The 15408-nt window shown below is 41.0% G+C and overlaps 1 protein-coding gene across 1 annotated transcript in view; it reads right to left on the bottom strand.

The window, feature by feature from the left end:
• Positions 1–1134: 1134 nt before the first annotated feature.
• The window catches only part of ENDOD1 (endonuclease domain containing 1), a 32487-nt gene continuing 18213 nt past the window's right edge, over positions 1135–15408 (bottom strand). Inside the window, exon 2 of the mRNA XM_040976819.1 lies at positions 1135–4880. Coding sequence (XP_040832753.1) covers positions 3678–4880 — 1203 coding nt within the window. The 3' untranslated portion in view covers positions 1135–3677. The remainder of the gene's footprint in view (positions 4881–15408) is intronic.

Raw genomic sequence — 15408 nt, 5'->3', positions numbered from 1 at the left:
ATTGGAAGCCAGGATTTGCGTCATGTCACTTGGACCCTAAAGCATGGGCTCTGAGCTATTGCTAGGTGCTGGATCAGCGTCCTTCCAGGAATGAACTTAGATCTGCCTCCTCAGAGAAACTCATTCTGGAACCCCAACAAAGAGCCCAATACATGATGATGAGTGATCATGGGTACTTTGGTGAAATTTACACTTAAAAACCAGTTTGGATTGTGGATGCTAGGAACCAATCCATGACTTGGGTGGAAGGATATCTACAGAGAAAGTGAGAAGTCTCAGAACCCACTTGTGGAAGTCAAGTGGTCAACATTACAGCTCTTTTAGTATAACACTGGGAAACCACATTGTGACTTGAGCTTAAACATAATGCTGAACCCCATACAGACTCACACACAAGATCCTGCCCACACTGGGAAGGCATCCCTCTAGTAGCTGCCACCAGCACTCCTAAGTGCCCTGCAATAGGCCACAGGGGGAAAAAAAACCTTCAGAGACTTCTTGTTTTTTTCCCAAAATACAGAGTTGCCCAATCAAAACACAGTATTCCTACATTGGTCTTATGTGATTCAGATTCAGTAAAATAACAAGCCCATGTGCTGTGGTGCTCATGCGTAAAGAACATGTCAAAAAATGTGATGTCTGAATCACCCTTTCAAAGTGGTAACATTGAAAAGCAACTCTAAGGTCAGTTTCACTAGTTCATATCTCTCCCTTTCCTCATGTATGACTCATTTTTTTAAAGAACAAAATCAGATGTGGCAATAAATTGTCACCACGATTAAGAAGAAAACTGGGAAACGCATCAAACTTCATTTCAACTGCTAGTATTCTCCCATTTTAGGTAGTGCACGGAACATCTAACAAATTGCCAATAATTACTTTATTGAGTCTCACAAGGTGCACAGCATTGTACATAGCTTGAAAACATCAAATGGACTTTGGTTGCCTCCTTTGTAAAGGCTTCCCTAATTCCCGAAGGGTTGTTGTTTTTCCATCATGTGTCCCAGGGGGGATACTAGTCATCTTTACCACAGCACTTACCATGAAACATCGTAAGTATCAATTATATCACATGATCTCACCTACCCATCGGATTTTGAGTTCCCCAAAGATTGAAGCAATGCAATTGCACAGCTCTGCAATCGTGGTGTACAAATGCATGTTTTCTAGATGAGTAAATAATTGGGTGAAGAGGGCTGCGCTGTGTTGGAAGAATGAACTCTCTAATCTGTATTCAGCCAGAAGTGTTAATGTTCATCAGGAAGTCAGCATTCCAAAGCCACCATGGAAGTTAGTGTCCAAAGGCATGGCTGATTCCCAAACCAGAAAATCAGCTCCGTAAGAAGGAAGAGTTGGCTGGCCTTCTAAGAACCTGAGAACATAACAGTGCCACACAACATCTTCAAGCCATAGTGGATGTTCATTTACCCAGACTCCTACATTAAAGCCCATAGCAACTCACTGGGGAGAGGCCAGGAGTTCAGCCTCTTGCTAAAGCTTCCGGCCCAATACAGCCAACATTATTGAACCAGAGTGGACAATCTTGGCTACTTAACAGTAAGATTATTTTTTCTGTTGTTTATTGTTCCTGCCCACCTTTAAAAATATGCAAGAATAAATAGTTAGTAAATAATTTGACATGAGAAAGAAAACATTTCCAAATAGTTCCCAAGAAGCAGTTTGGATGCTTTGTTTCTTTGGATGGTGCTGAGGCTAAAGCTAGCATAGATGCCTTCTTTAGACCTTTAGACAAAACTGTACACTGAGAGGAGATAGGCTCCATTGGACGTATGAGGTTGTACATGCATGAATGATCATTTTCAGCATACAACTAAATGATTAATCAGGCCTGGAATCGGTAAGATGGATATGAAAATACTGCCATGTCCCAAGGAGAAAGCTAAATAACAGCACAGACTCCCCTTCTCTGACCTCCCAGCTATGCTAGAATAGATGCGAACAACTTTGGATCCAAATCTGCGCATCAAAAATCAGGAAGTCATTTGCTTCCCTGTGTTTTGGGTTCCTTATCATATGAAAATTTGCAAGACTCTCTCTTTAGTCACTTCCAAGATAACCCTTTCTTTCCCTTTCACACTGTAGAAATGAAGGGAAGTCTTAGTGTAATATTTTTTGCTCAGAAATAGACTTAATGGTAAAACATTTCAATAAGGTTCTTAGAAAAATCTAGTGTATCTCTCCATTTTATAGACCAGTCTGCGGTTCACAGTCTCAAAGCTGTATCTTACGTTGATTAGGCAATTAGGTGGCTGCTGTTTTGCTTTGGGTATCATTCAATCATTTGGGGAAAAACATGTTACTTTTGATACAATCACAATTCTCATTTTGCTAATTCCATAAAAACCATTGACTCATTGTCTCCCGATTGCCTTTCTGCACCATAAATTTTTGCATCAGAGTTTCTGCTGTATCATAGGCGGTACCCTCAAGATCAGGATTTCACATTTGGTTCTTTCTAATTTCACAAGATGTTCAGAAAAGTCCAGATGATTTCATCTTAGCAGTGGAAGACACAACAAAGTTTTATTTCCTTCCTGCGATTTTTAGTCTGTGAATAAAGATGACAAGTGCTTTATCTAAAAATTGAGAATTATCGCTCAATTTTAATTTGCATTATGTTTTCTAGCCCCAACCACTGTGCAAAAATTTTTCTAAGCAATAATGATGCTTAGAAAATGACCAAGAGATAACTAAAATAATTTTTATTTTGTGGCTCTTTCCTGTAGAGCTATATCTAAGTAATCATTTGCAAATAGAAATCAGAGTGTTTTACTGTATTGAGTATTTACTTGATGCATTAGAAAGATCTAGTATGTTGTAGAATATGAATTCTCATAGTAGCTTAACATGTACATCTTTGAGTTCTTTCTTATCAGTCAGAGATGTAATATATGTTAAGTTAATCCAAGCTTTGCTAAGGAAATGCTTAAATCTACAGTTCAACTAAGAGTAGGGCTGCCAACTTGCATCCTCTTCTTTACACTTGGAAAGACTGCATAACACAATTCAAGGGACACAAAATTTTTTTCCTTTATATTTAAAATTTGTTAGGCCATTTTGACATAAAATGGTTATCACCACTGAAAAAAAAATGCAGTAGAATTCAACTTTGGAAAAAAATGAAACCTTAAAGGTCCTTTGGAATCATGGAAAACCCAAGAGCTATACAGGATTTCACACCAGTATGTCCACAGAGAGGCATCATCTGTTCTTACCAAAGGGAGAAGAATGGAGAGAAGAGAAATACTTGCTAAGAAATTAGCCAAGGGTATTTATTTCTGTTCTGCCTGAAGTCTCAGAGCGTGATGGGAGACACAAGATAATACCCCCTGGTTTCAAGTTGTCCTCTTTCTAATTAAACTCTAATGAATACAAGAACATTTAAGTTTACCATCTGTATCACAGTGCATAACTGAAGTTATCAGTGGCTCGGAAATTTGCACATGTAACTATAGGTACACAGCAGATTGCGACACCTAATTTCACCCTGAGCATTTCCCTTGAGGCTTATTTATGCCATCTTCTATTGCAAACTAGACAGACACCCCCACCGAAACTAACACACAATGATTCTTGACAGTGAAGAGAAGCCCATCAAAACAATAAAATATTCCAGCTTTCTATTTAAAGAAATTCATTGTAGAGTTGTTTGAGTTCTATAAATCTCCAGAATTGTCAAAATTAACCTTGTAGCCAATTTTTTTGAAGACACTAAAAACTGCCTGGAAAAAGCCACCCATGGTGCCAAAAGCAGTGTCAAACAACAGGGAGACAGTGCCACCAAGGCCCACGGCGATGTCCTTGCAGACAACTGGAATTGCACCCATTGTGTACACCGGGAAACTGGCCACATCCATGAGGACTCGGACAGGGATGCTCAGAACACGGCAGACAGTCTTCAGCAGACAGCAAAGAATCCGGAGAATGGCTCTGATGATTTTGGCCACAACCTTGAGCACCTTCCAGGGTATGCTTACCAACTCTTCCCCAATGGCCACAAAGTATGAGACGGTGGCTGAGCCCAGGCGGTAAAGGCAACTTTCTATGCCGTTCATCACCTGCTTGGTAATATACCACAGGAAATAGAAAATGTTCTTCAGGATTGCTACCACGAGGTAATAAATTAACTGGAAAAGTTTGATGAATGGGGTAGCAATGAAGCCCAGGAATTTTCCTAAAAAGCTGCTCTTTTCTTCAGATGCCTCTGGAGGCAAAAGAGCAGATCTTTTGCTCCTAGTGCTGGACAGGGGAACAGAACTCCCTTGAGACTCCACCATTCGCTCTTCATCCTGGACTTGATTCACCATTTCCAGGATTTTTTTCATTTTCTCTGTGTCTTGCTCACTTTCACCACAGTTGTTCTGGAAAAGCTGAGGGTTCAATGGAAGCAATTTCTCAAGATCTTTCACCATCACATCTTCTATGATGTCACTGCCCTGGGTGTGCTTGACAAAGCCCATGGCCCAGCCGCCTCCAGAGACAGCACAACAGGCTGCCAGCCAAACAAACTCAGGGACTGTCACTTTGTCTTTAAGTCTGTGGGCAGAGGGCACTGCGCCTGTGAGGATGTAGAGGTCTTCTGCACTGCCACAATGCGGGGCCAATGCCTGGTCCATGAGGCTGTTGAGATTCATGTACCACCGCTCCTGGAAGGACTGGGTCATGGGAACTGAATTAGTGAGAGTGAACGTGGCCATGTGTAAATCATTGCTGAGGGAGAATGGGTACAGCTGTCCTCTTTGGTAATCAGAATCAAGATAATCCGTACTCAAGGCTTGCTTGCTTCCCACATTTTTCAAAGAGGTGATGGCCTCGGCCTCCTCAATCACCTCGTCAAGGTTGCTGTCAGGGTCATCAATCTGAAAGAAATGAACAAGTGTTGAGATGTATCCTTGCTCACAGAAGGGAGGGTGCCAGGAACCATTCTGAGTAAGAATCATTCTGCTAACACTCTTGAAGAACGCCTGTTACTCTAACATTTACAGTGCCTGAGTTAGGAAGCATCTTTGATTTGATTCTTTGGTGCACATGCACTTCAATCTAATATCCCCCAACTTTGGGTTTTAAAGTATCCTTCAATTAGACTGCTTCCTATTTTGTTTCCTCTCTATCTTACCTGTACTCTGTGGTGACACCCTGACACCAATATACCAATCATAGAGCCATTAAAAAAACTTGTTGTTTTATTAATTTCATAGCTCCTTTTAATTATATGTTTCCAGGCCCGTGCAGTGGCCTAATGACTAAAGTCCTTGCCTTAAATGTGCCAGGATCCTTGCCTTAAATGTGCTATGTGAGCGCTGGTTCTAATCCTGGCAGCCCCACTTCCCACCCAGCTCCCTGCCTGTGGCCTGGGAAAGTAGTCGAGGATGGCCCAAAGACTTGGGGCCCTGCACCCACATGTGGGAGACCCGAAGGAAGCTCCTGGCTCCTGGCTTCAGATCAGTGCAGCACCGGCCATTGCGGCCACTTGGGGAGTGAACCATTAGACGGAAGATCTTCCTCTCTGTCTCTCCTCCTCTGTATATCTGCCTTTCCAATAAAAATAAATAAATCTTTAAAAATATATATGTTCCCACAAGATTTAAAGTGCAGATTGAGCACCCCCAGTATGCAAACCCAAGTGCTCAAACAGTTTGGGATTTTACAGCAGTAGGATTTGGGGTTTTCAGATTAGAGGTGCCCAGTCAGGGGAATCTACCCAATTATTCCAGAACCTGAAAAGTTCTGATATCTCAAGTATTCCTGGTCTCAAATCTTCTAAATACGGTCTACTGGGCCTATAGTTTTTAAATGAAAATAAAATCAGAACTGCAATTCAGATTATCAGTCAGCAACACTAGTTAAAAATAAATGTGCATGTTCCTAAAGAATGCTTATACTTCAGCAAATACATGAAAAGCAAGAAACCATTATCACAACATTTAAATCATGTGTATTTCAGTATCAGTTATCAGAAACCAGGTGGCAAGATTTAAATTTGAATTAAACTAACCTGTGCCTGAACTTAAATTTCTGCATGCAATTTATTGTTATTAACAATTTGTTTTCTGTCTTGGTCAATTTACATGTAAGCTATATATCACTACATACATATATATATACACACATTTATATATATATGCATAAATATGTTTCAGATCTTTTCTTTTAAAGTTCAACACTATTTTCAAATATCTAAAAGGTAAAAATTAAAAGAATCCAGGATTAACTAAAAACTATATGTTTATCATGTTTATCTCCCTAAACTAGCTAGTAAATTGCTTGACACCAGGGACTAGTTATTACCATAAGAACAAAGATCAAACATAGGCTAGACTCTCTTTGCTTCTTCTTCATTGTTTTGCCCTGAGAGGGTCATCTTTTCTGCCTTTACAACCACATGCACTTGAGCAAAACCACCATTTTCAACGGGCTGAGGGAAGATAATGTAACTTGGTTTATATCCATAAAAATGCTTAGAATTATAAGGAGTTTAGGATAACAGAGAAACACATAGCATTATGTTGAAAGTAAAAGCTGTGACACTAAATGGTCACAGTTAAAATAGAAAGCCTAAAACTAGGCAAGAAAAACTCTGGAAAGAAACACATGAAATGTCACAAGTAGTTGATTTCCTGATGATGTAAGCGTCATTTGCCTCTGCTTTCTTATTTCTCTCTCTATATGGCTCCCACCCATACTGTTATTTATAGTATGTATTACCTTCAGCGGGAAACACGAAAGGAATTTTAAATGGGTTAATTTTAATTTTAAATGAGTTAATTCCTCCTGATTGAGTTCCTAGAATTAGTGCTACTCACTAATCTACCAAATAAACCTCCAGGGGAGTCAAGACCATGGGAACTGCTGTATCTCTTATCCAAGGGCAACATGACGGGCATTTCTCCAGCTCTACAAATAGCACGTGCAGGCTCTCCTGTGTGCCCATGGAGTGGTAGTAAGGGTGATCAATGAGTAACTTGATACAAAGGCAGGGCTGTTTGCTGAAGCCTAATGGAGTAATCCATATGCTACCCCTACCTGTCACTCCATCCCTTCCCCTAGCTTATGATCAATGATGCTAGATGATCTTTACTCCTACCATATCCCCTTTAGGGCAGAGATAAGAAGCTCATTCATTTTGCAAAGCTTCTATCTCTGCTCTCTTATAACTGAAAGATATATCCCAAGGAAACATCAGCCTCATTCCTAAATCATGAGATCAAGATATGGTGGAGTCAAGACTTACATAGTCTTTGGTGTAAGGTCAGGGATGCATGTAAGAGAAAATACATACATGTTTTTTTGAATCTTCAGCTCTGTGGCACAGCACAGAGAAGTATGTGGGTATGTTTTCAGCCACAGAGCCATCTGGGGTGAGTCAGAGAGAGAGAGAGAGAAAGAGAGAGAGAGAGAGAGAGAGAGAGAGAGAGAGCAGAGACAAAAGGAGAAAAGGTGAGGAGACAAGAGGAAAGAAAAAGAACTGAATAGGAGTGTTTGTGTAGTCTAAGAATTAAAACATGGTAAGTACCCTGACGGTAACAGAAACCAAGACTGATGGTCTACTCACCCCCAAATTACAGAGCACTGTCCCAGTTGCTGGGGTCAGAGGAGAAAAAGCTGGGCATTTCTGCATTCTTTAGGGCCAAAGTGGTTTGAAGGGTTCCAGATTTTGGCCAAGGCCATGTATCTGGGAACCAAGTTAAGCTTTTCTTGCCCACACTTTACAAGAAAATGGGGCAAGTACCTTACATGGAAATGGGCCAGGATGGAGCCACTGTGGCTGGGACCAGGGCTCGATTCCACACTGGGCTCTTTGACTTCCATTGGCTTGGCCTAATAATCAGGTGTAGTGGCCTAGTGGCTCAATCTTTGCCATGCATGCGCCAGGATCCCATATGGGTGCCTGTTCATTTCCAGGCTGCATCACTTTCCATCCAGCTCCCTCCTTGTGGCCTGGGAAAGCAGGAGAGGATGGCCCAAAGCTTTGGGATCCTGCACCCACATGGGAGATGGAAGGAGCTCCTGGGTTTGGATCAGCTCAACTTTAGCCATTACAGCAACTTAGGGAGTGAACCAGTGGATGGAAGATTTTTGTCTCTCTGTAAATCTGCCTTCCCAATAAAAAAATAAATCTTAAAAAAAGGGACTGAGTATGCACATGTTCCATCCCCTCTCCTCTGCTTGCTTCTGAATCCTGTATCCATGGTCACTTACTTTATGAACCCAAAATTAAACTATATACCTTATGACTTGAAACAGTGTTTGAAATCAGAGAGAATGCAATGAGACTGTACCTAGATAGTGATGGAGGAATATAGACTAATATTTGTATATTATTAATTTAAATTTATATAAATTACATTAGTCATTAAATGTTTTCAACATAACATTACACAGAAGGCATGTCTATCTGATTTTGCAAATGCAGAGGTAAGTTACAGAAAGGCAAAGTATCTTTTCCAATTATCCAATAATTGGTAGCAGGACCAAGATTTGAACTTAGTCTTTTTTCTGTAAAGCATATAATCTTTACTTGTAATTTTACTTTCTCTCATTCTAATGGGTACTTGCTGTGCTTTATTTTTTTTTTTTCTGAGAATGGAAAAAAAGAAAGGCTGCATCATCTGTAATCTCCTTTTTTGTATGTGCATGGAGCAACTGAACTCCTAAAAGTAATAGGAATGAAGGAAGATCACACTCAAGCCCTTGTGTTGTGAGCCCCAGAACTAAGGGCAGAGGGAAGAGGCACAGAGGAAAAAAAGGTGGAAAGATGCATGCACTGGCTGGTCCTCAGCACATGATGACGAGGCACACAGCAGCTGCGGCACCAGCTTCACAGGCTAAAGAGGTGGCAGCAGAGGCAGCAGGCAGCTGGCCAGAACATTTTCCAGTGGACCAGTCTATCCCAGTCCCTGATCCTAGCACCTTATTTGGTGACTCCCTTCTTCTCTATACCAGCAATGGTAGCAGAGAACTGTAAACACCAAACATAGCAAACCTCTGGAGAAAAGTCATAAAAATAATCCCTTCACTACAGCCCCCTTTGCTCCCCGCATATGGGTTGCAGTGAAACAATTAGTGAAGCGATGTTACATGACCCAAGAGACCTAGATCATCTGTATAGCTTCAATGAGCCTGGACTGTGCTTCTAAAACTCACTTATTTGCTCCCTGTAAGGACATTGGAAACCTAAGACAAGTTGAACCAACAAACACAAAGATCTAGGAATTTTAGCTCATGTTGGCATTGTTGAAACTAGAAACAGAGCAGATCTAACAAATTTTAGCAGGAAGAATTTGTGGTTGAGACGAAATATACAATCATGATTACCATGATTAAAGCACAAACACACTGTGTCAGACTTTTCTCCGTTTTGTCCACTGTATTCTTATCCATTTCTCTCTGCATAACTCCTGTCTCTGTCTTGGTTTCTTCTCATTCGTGATCTCTATTCCTTCATAACTTGCACTTGTACTTGGGTCATCATGGACTCACTTGTCCTCATAACCTTCAACTGTATCATCTTTGTTACAATTTCCTACATCCATTAGGGGGCAGGATTTATCTAGCTCATCTTTCCAGATTACACCATGCCAAGTGAAACCTATGGATTAGTTGTCCTTGAGTCAAATGTCCACTGCTGTCTAGTCAACTGTGTGAAGGGTGTTGGAGTTGGGTGATTCTTGTGTTGTCCCTTCATTCCCAAGTGCCTGCAATGGCCACAGCTGAGTCAATTCCAAGCCAGGAGCCTAGAGCCTTTTCCGGGTCTGCCATGTGAGTGCAGGGACCCAAGGTTTTGGGCTGTACTAAACTGCTTTCCCAGGCTACAAGCAAGGAGCTGGATGGGAAGTGGAGCACCCGGGACACAAATTGGGGTCCCCATATGTGCAAGGTGAGGACTTTAGCTGGTAGGTATGCTTTTCAATGTTCTAATATTACTGTTGGTGAGCTTACCTTCATAAAAGCTCATGGAATTTTGCTAGTGGAGAAGAAAACAAATAGGATTGTCTTTGTGGTTGCCTCTGCTTGAATCCTACAGAGTCCAGGACTGACTTCTGAGTATGTTCCCTGTTCAGGGTTTCCATGTGGAGTAAGCTGTGCCAATCTAAAAATGCACAGAGAAAGGTGCTGGTTTTAGGATTATTTCTAGAAGGTCCTTGTTTCTGAGATCTGAAAATTTACTCTTACTATTTTTCCTCAAATATTAATTTTATGTTTAAAAATTGTGTGCTCCTTCCAATACTTCTATGTGTTTACAGTACAAAGAGGAATTTCACATCTGTATAGGCACTTGCTCAGATGTTTTCGTCATTGTCTCAGGCTTCAAAAATTTCTCAAGTATGTCCTTTTATTACTCATTATACATTTATTGTTCCAAGAATGCTCTATTTTACTTAGATCTCCTTTTGGCATCACCAACTTCCTGGTATATGTGTATAAATGTAGTGGTACTGGTGCCATGAACTATAGAGGCTGAAAATGCTCACTAAGATTAAGTTACAAGGATTCTCATACTCTCATAAATCACTCTGACCAGGTGGTAAGCAATCTGATTTTTTTTTAGTATTCCCTTTGTATTACAAGTTACTCAAAAACCCTTTTGTGTACGTTCCTTGGGTATTTCTGCCTTCCTGAAATTTACTTCTGTTGATTTCTGTTTTGTAACTTAGAATCATCCTAAACAATGGACTATACATTATGAGATCACTCCACCACATCATTTTTTTAAAAAGGTTAAATTCCAGAATTTTGTAATAGTGTGCTATCTGATTTCCACTGAGAAAAATGACCATTATGCTAACTTGTTTCCTGATATAAGATCAATTGTTTTACTCTAACAAAACTTTCTTCTAGCTCCTAGATAACTAGTGTTTTAATACCCGTTGTTGAAAACTCATCTAAAAATTACAATCAGTTCACTAGCAGCCCATCATTATCATGCTCACTTAACTTTACAAAACAATCAAAAGTGCTTTGGTAGGCTCTCACTTTCCGGAGGGAAGTCAAAATACATTCGAATGCACATATGCACACCCATCCACACACACACTTGCAATCATGCTCTGTGTGTGTGTGTGTGTGTGTGTGTGTGTGTGTGTGTGTGTGTGTGAGTAAAATACCTATCTCATGCAATAAGGGAATATATAAAAAATAGGAACATCATCTGATCAAAACAGTCTTATACTCTCTAACACTGTCATTTAAAGGTCAGATGTGTTTTTTCAAGCTCTCTACAGACACAGCTTAATGATCTGCTTGCTGCAATTATAGTAAATTGCTGACAACACTGCTCCCTAAAGACAGAAATAAACCTATAATGTAAGAAGTATTTTCGAATGGCCATTCCCAAAGTACACCTACCTTTTTGCACACACTGCCAATCTGTCTGGTCTCCCCACGGAATACTGGTGTAGGTGACCATACAAAGCTCTGATTCACCTTCCAGCTGATCCTGGTTCCCTTGGAGTGCTGATGCAATTTTATATAGTTCCTATGGTTAATGGAATTTTTTTCTCATGTCAAAAATGTTAAGTAAGTTTTAGAATAATAAACTGTCCCTACTCTTCTAGCCTCTTGTTCCATAAATAATGTTGTAATAAATTCCTATCCAAATTTAGCGCCAAGAAAAAACTGCTTCTCTCAATGAGCTGGGTTGTTTCCTTATGCCAAAAAATCAAAGTTAACATAAACCCACGGGGTTTCATTCTTTGTTTTGGAGTTACAGAGGAAGATAATTTTTGTAATAATATATTGCATGAAAAGGAAGGATAAAAAGTTGAAAAGTGCGTACTGGAGGGAAAATATTCACACACACAATAGTAATCATTAATCCAACATTTTGAGGAGCTATCATTAGAAGGAGGAGGCATTAAAACTGAAAATGACTACCACAACAATCAACATTCATTGAATACTAATGCCAGACAATAATACCAGCTTTATACAGATTCAAATCAGTAAGTGGCTGAGCTAATATGTCCCTGATTTGAATCACAAGTATATACAATCATATAGTATTTTATGCATGGGGAAACTGAGGCACAAGATTAAGTCACTTGCCCCATGTCACACAGTTAGTATGTGGTCAATGTAGAGTGTGAGCTCATGATGTCCAGCTCCTTAGCTAGTCTTCCGAATCACTGTTTTCATGCCTCCAAACAGACTCTCACATCAAGAAACTCACTATTTATGGAAACAGAACACAAATACACACAAAAGTTAAAAAAAATTGAGAGGGGAAAAGGAGTATAATGCTATTTATATCAACTACTAAATAAATAGAATTTCCAAGGAAGGAAGGGCACAGGGAATGCAGTCAGAGAATACTTCCTGAAGGGAATAAAACATGACATGGGACTTGAAGGATGGATGAGTCCCTGACAGATGTAGTGTAACAGAGAAAGGTCAGAAAAAACTTGGTAAGACTGCTACACAAACATTGAGAAGCAGAAATAAGCACCCTGTGAAAACAGGACTGAATCAATGTGAGCACAAGGTTCAACTGGCCGGAAGAGCAGGTGATAAGACTAAAATTTGGATAAGGTTGTTGCATCCCATTTACTTGTCACACGAGCCTATAAGTTAGGCATCATTACCATATTGATATTAAGTGTGGGAACACAGAAACTCAGATCTAAGGTACCCAGTCACCCAACATATATGCGAAAAAGTGAAGGTTCCAAATAATTGCACCCGCCTCTGCATGAGAAAGCAAAGGCTGGGAACCTGCTGGGTGCTCTGAGACAGGACAGAAGGAAGCTGGGAAATCAAATGGGAATAATGGACAGAAACATGAGTATCACCAGTTGTCAAGTCTCACGTGCAAAGTCAAGGAAGAAGAAAGCATCAGCCAGAGCATGATTAACAGTATGTGCCACTTGTTGCAGAGATAACAGGCAAGCTGGGGATAAGGGCCAAGGTCTTTGATAACTGGAGATCAGTAATGACATAGGATCCAGGAAGGAAGGCAGCTGGTGCAAGTGACTGGAAATGGGCAAGAGGAGGCTACAGCATTAGCCCTTGATTGAGAAGATGAATAGGGCTTTATCTAGAGGGACAAGGGCTCGCAAGGATAAGCCAAAGCTATCTTCCCACTTGGGGTTAGGGGAGCATTGGGAAGGTGGGGCCACTAGGAATCTCTGCATTTAGGTCCAGTTCTACAAGCTCAAGCGCCATCAGAAAGCAAGGAGCAGAGAGCCTCTAACCAGGGCCTAGTCCTTCAGAACCTCAGGCAGCAAAATCCATGCTAACCTCAGAGGCCAGCCTCTCTTGGTATAGACCTGCCAGGAGGAGTTCGTCGCCTGGTAGGGAAGAATTGCTGTTGAAAGTGATCCTCAGGGAACACAGGCTTAGTACTCAGGGCTTCATCCACAGCCTTCTGCAGTCCTTTGTCCTCCTTCCCCCCAAGGTTTGTCCAACTCCTCTGGACTAGAATCACCCATCTTCACAAGCACTTGCTCTGCAATAGCTCAGACACATGGCAGATACAAGGAGCTCCCTTCACTCCTTGCCCAGAGTTAAAGCTGTATGAAACATTTTCAGCAAGTTCAAAGAAAGAGCATACTATTAATATATCTTTAAATTTTTTTTCTTTTGAATTTTATTTGAGAGGCAGAGACACAGAGTTCCCACCTGCTGCTTTACTCTCCAATACCCATAGAGCCAGGGTGGGGCCAGGCTGAAACTGAGAGCCAGGAACCAATCCAGGTCGTCCCTGTGGGCACAGGAACCTCATTACTTATGTTGTCACTGCTGTCTCAGCGGTGTGCATTGGTAGGAAGCTGGAGTGAGAAGCCTAATCCAACTAAGAACTGGGAACATAACTCATATACTCCAGTGTGGAACAAAGACAATTTAACAGCTAGTTAAGTGTCCACTCCTGAGCTTACCTTTTAATTCCACTCTCCCACATTCCTTTTGAAGTACACGTACACGAGTGTCTTGGTTCAACAGAGGATCCCACAGGGCCAGACAATGAAGAGGTCAGTGTCCCAGCAGATGCCTCCAAGATCAGTCAGGGGACTGGGCCATAAGGCAAAATAATGGGAAGCTCTGAGAGAAGGCAGAGGAAGAAAACATATTCTAGAATGCAAATGAGCACAAGGAGGTTCTGCAGAGTTACAACGATGGAGTGCTGAGGATGGGAAAGGAAGGGAATCGCGGAATCTGTTACTAAACTTAGCTGGGGTCCGTGCAATGGGTGTGGATGGCATGAAGGTGTGAAGAGAACAGCTCCCATGTGTGGCAAGGCCCGGTGGAGTTTCCAGCTGTTAGGCAAGGCCCAGCGGATTTCTCTCTGACCACCTTGACACAGTTTCACCACCTTTTTGCATGGATACTCAAGCACCCCACTAAGAATTCTGTAATCTATTGAGGCATTGTTTGCCCCTGTGGGATGGCTTTTATCACCAACATGAGCTTGAGAGTTAATGTTATTGATAATATCTTGGTGGGTGGGCCTTTAACAGTGCACAGGAGTACAATTAAACCCATGCCATTTCTGGACACCTTATTGTGTACCTACCCATTGCCCTGAAATCGGGCCCAGACATATAGCACACCTTCTGGGGAGGGGCTTGAAAATATCCTAAATATTAATGCAAGTGATGGGAGTGAGAGCTGAAACTGCTATGGCAATAAATATAGTTATTGTTGTCTCAAAGGCTAGCCTGTCTTTGCAATTTTTTTGGAACATAGAAAATGTAACTGTTTTAGCTGCTTTTGTACTTTTTAGCTAGAGGAATTAAGGATGCTTTTATTAAAGAAAAATGCTTTTGATTATTGTCTTATTGTTTATGGGGTTGTAGGAGTCTATAGTTGTAGGGGGATTTTAACATTTAAAGTTTCTGTTTTAAATTTTAGGTTTTTCCCTCATAACCTATTTTCCCATTAAGTGATGGGAAAATTGTAGAAGCAAAAATGTAGTGGGAAAGTACTACTAATTAGCAGGTAATCGCATGTGCCTTGGCCTTGGAGTCCTGGCTGTTGCTCCATGGCTGCTGTTGTGGAATAAATAATAGCTTGCTTTGAAGAATACAGTATTTTACAAAATTATCTTTAGGAGCACCTGCTTAGCCTTGAAGTGCAGACAGAGTGACCAAATGTCTGTACATGCCCCCTTAATTTTGAAAAGAAAAAAAATAGAATAGTTGCTTATGCAGAAGCTTGAGAAAGGTTTTGAGTAAATAAAAAGGACAGCTTTTTCCTGAGCTGTTGTGAGAACACACCAAGTGTCTGTGTTTGTGTTTTTCTTTATCGCCGACTCCACGCACCCTTCCCAAGCTCCGAACTCAGCTGGAGCTGGATTCCGGCAAAGCTTGATTTTTAAAGAGTGTGCACACACACACACATACATAAAACAGGTGGTTTGAAAGGCAAGAGGGAAGAGTTTTCAGAGTGAGG

Source organism: Ochotona curzoniae, unplaced genomic scaffold (assembly GCF_017591425.1).
Source record: "Ochotona curzoniae isolate NIBS_2020 unplaced genomic scaffold, NIBS_Ocur_1.0 contig_2723, whole genome shotgun sequence".
Lineage (NCBI taxonomy): Eukaryota > Metazoa > Chordata > Mammalia > Lagomorpha > Ochotonidae > Ochotona > Ochotona curzoniae.
Note: the sequence above shows the minus strand (reverse complement) of the source record. Positions and strands in the feature narration are given on the sequence as shown.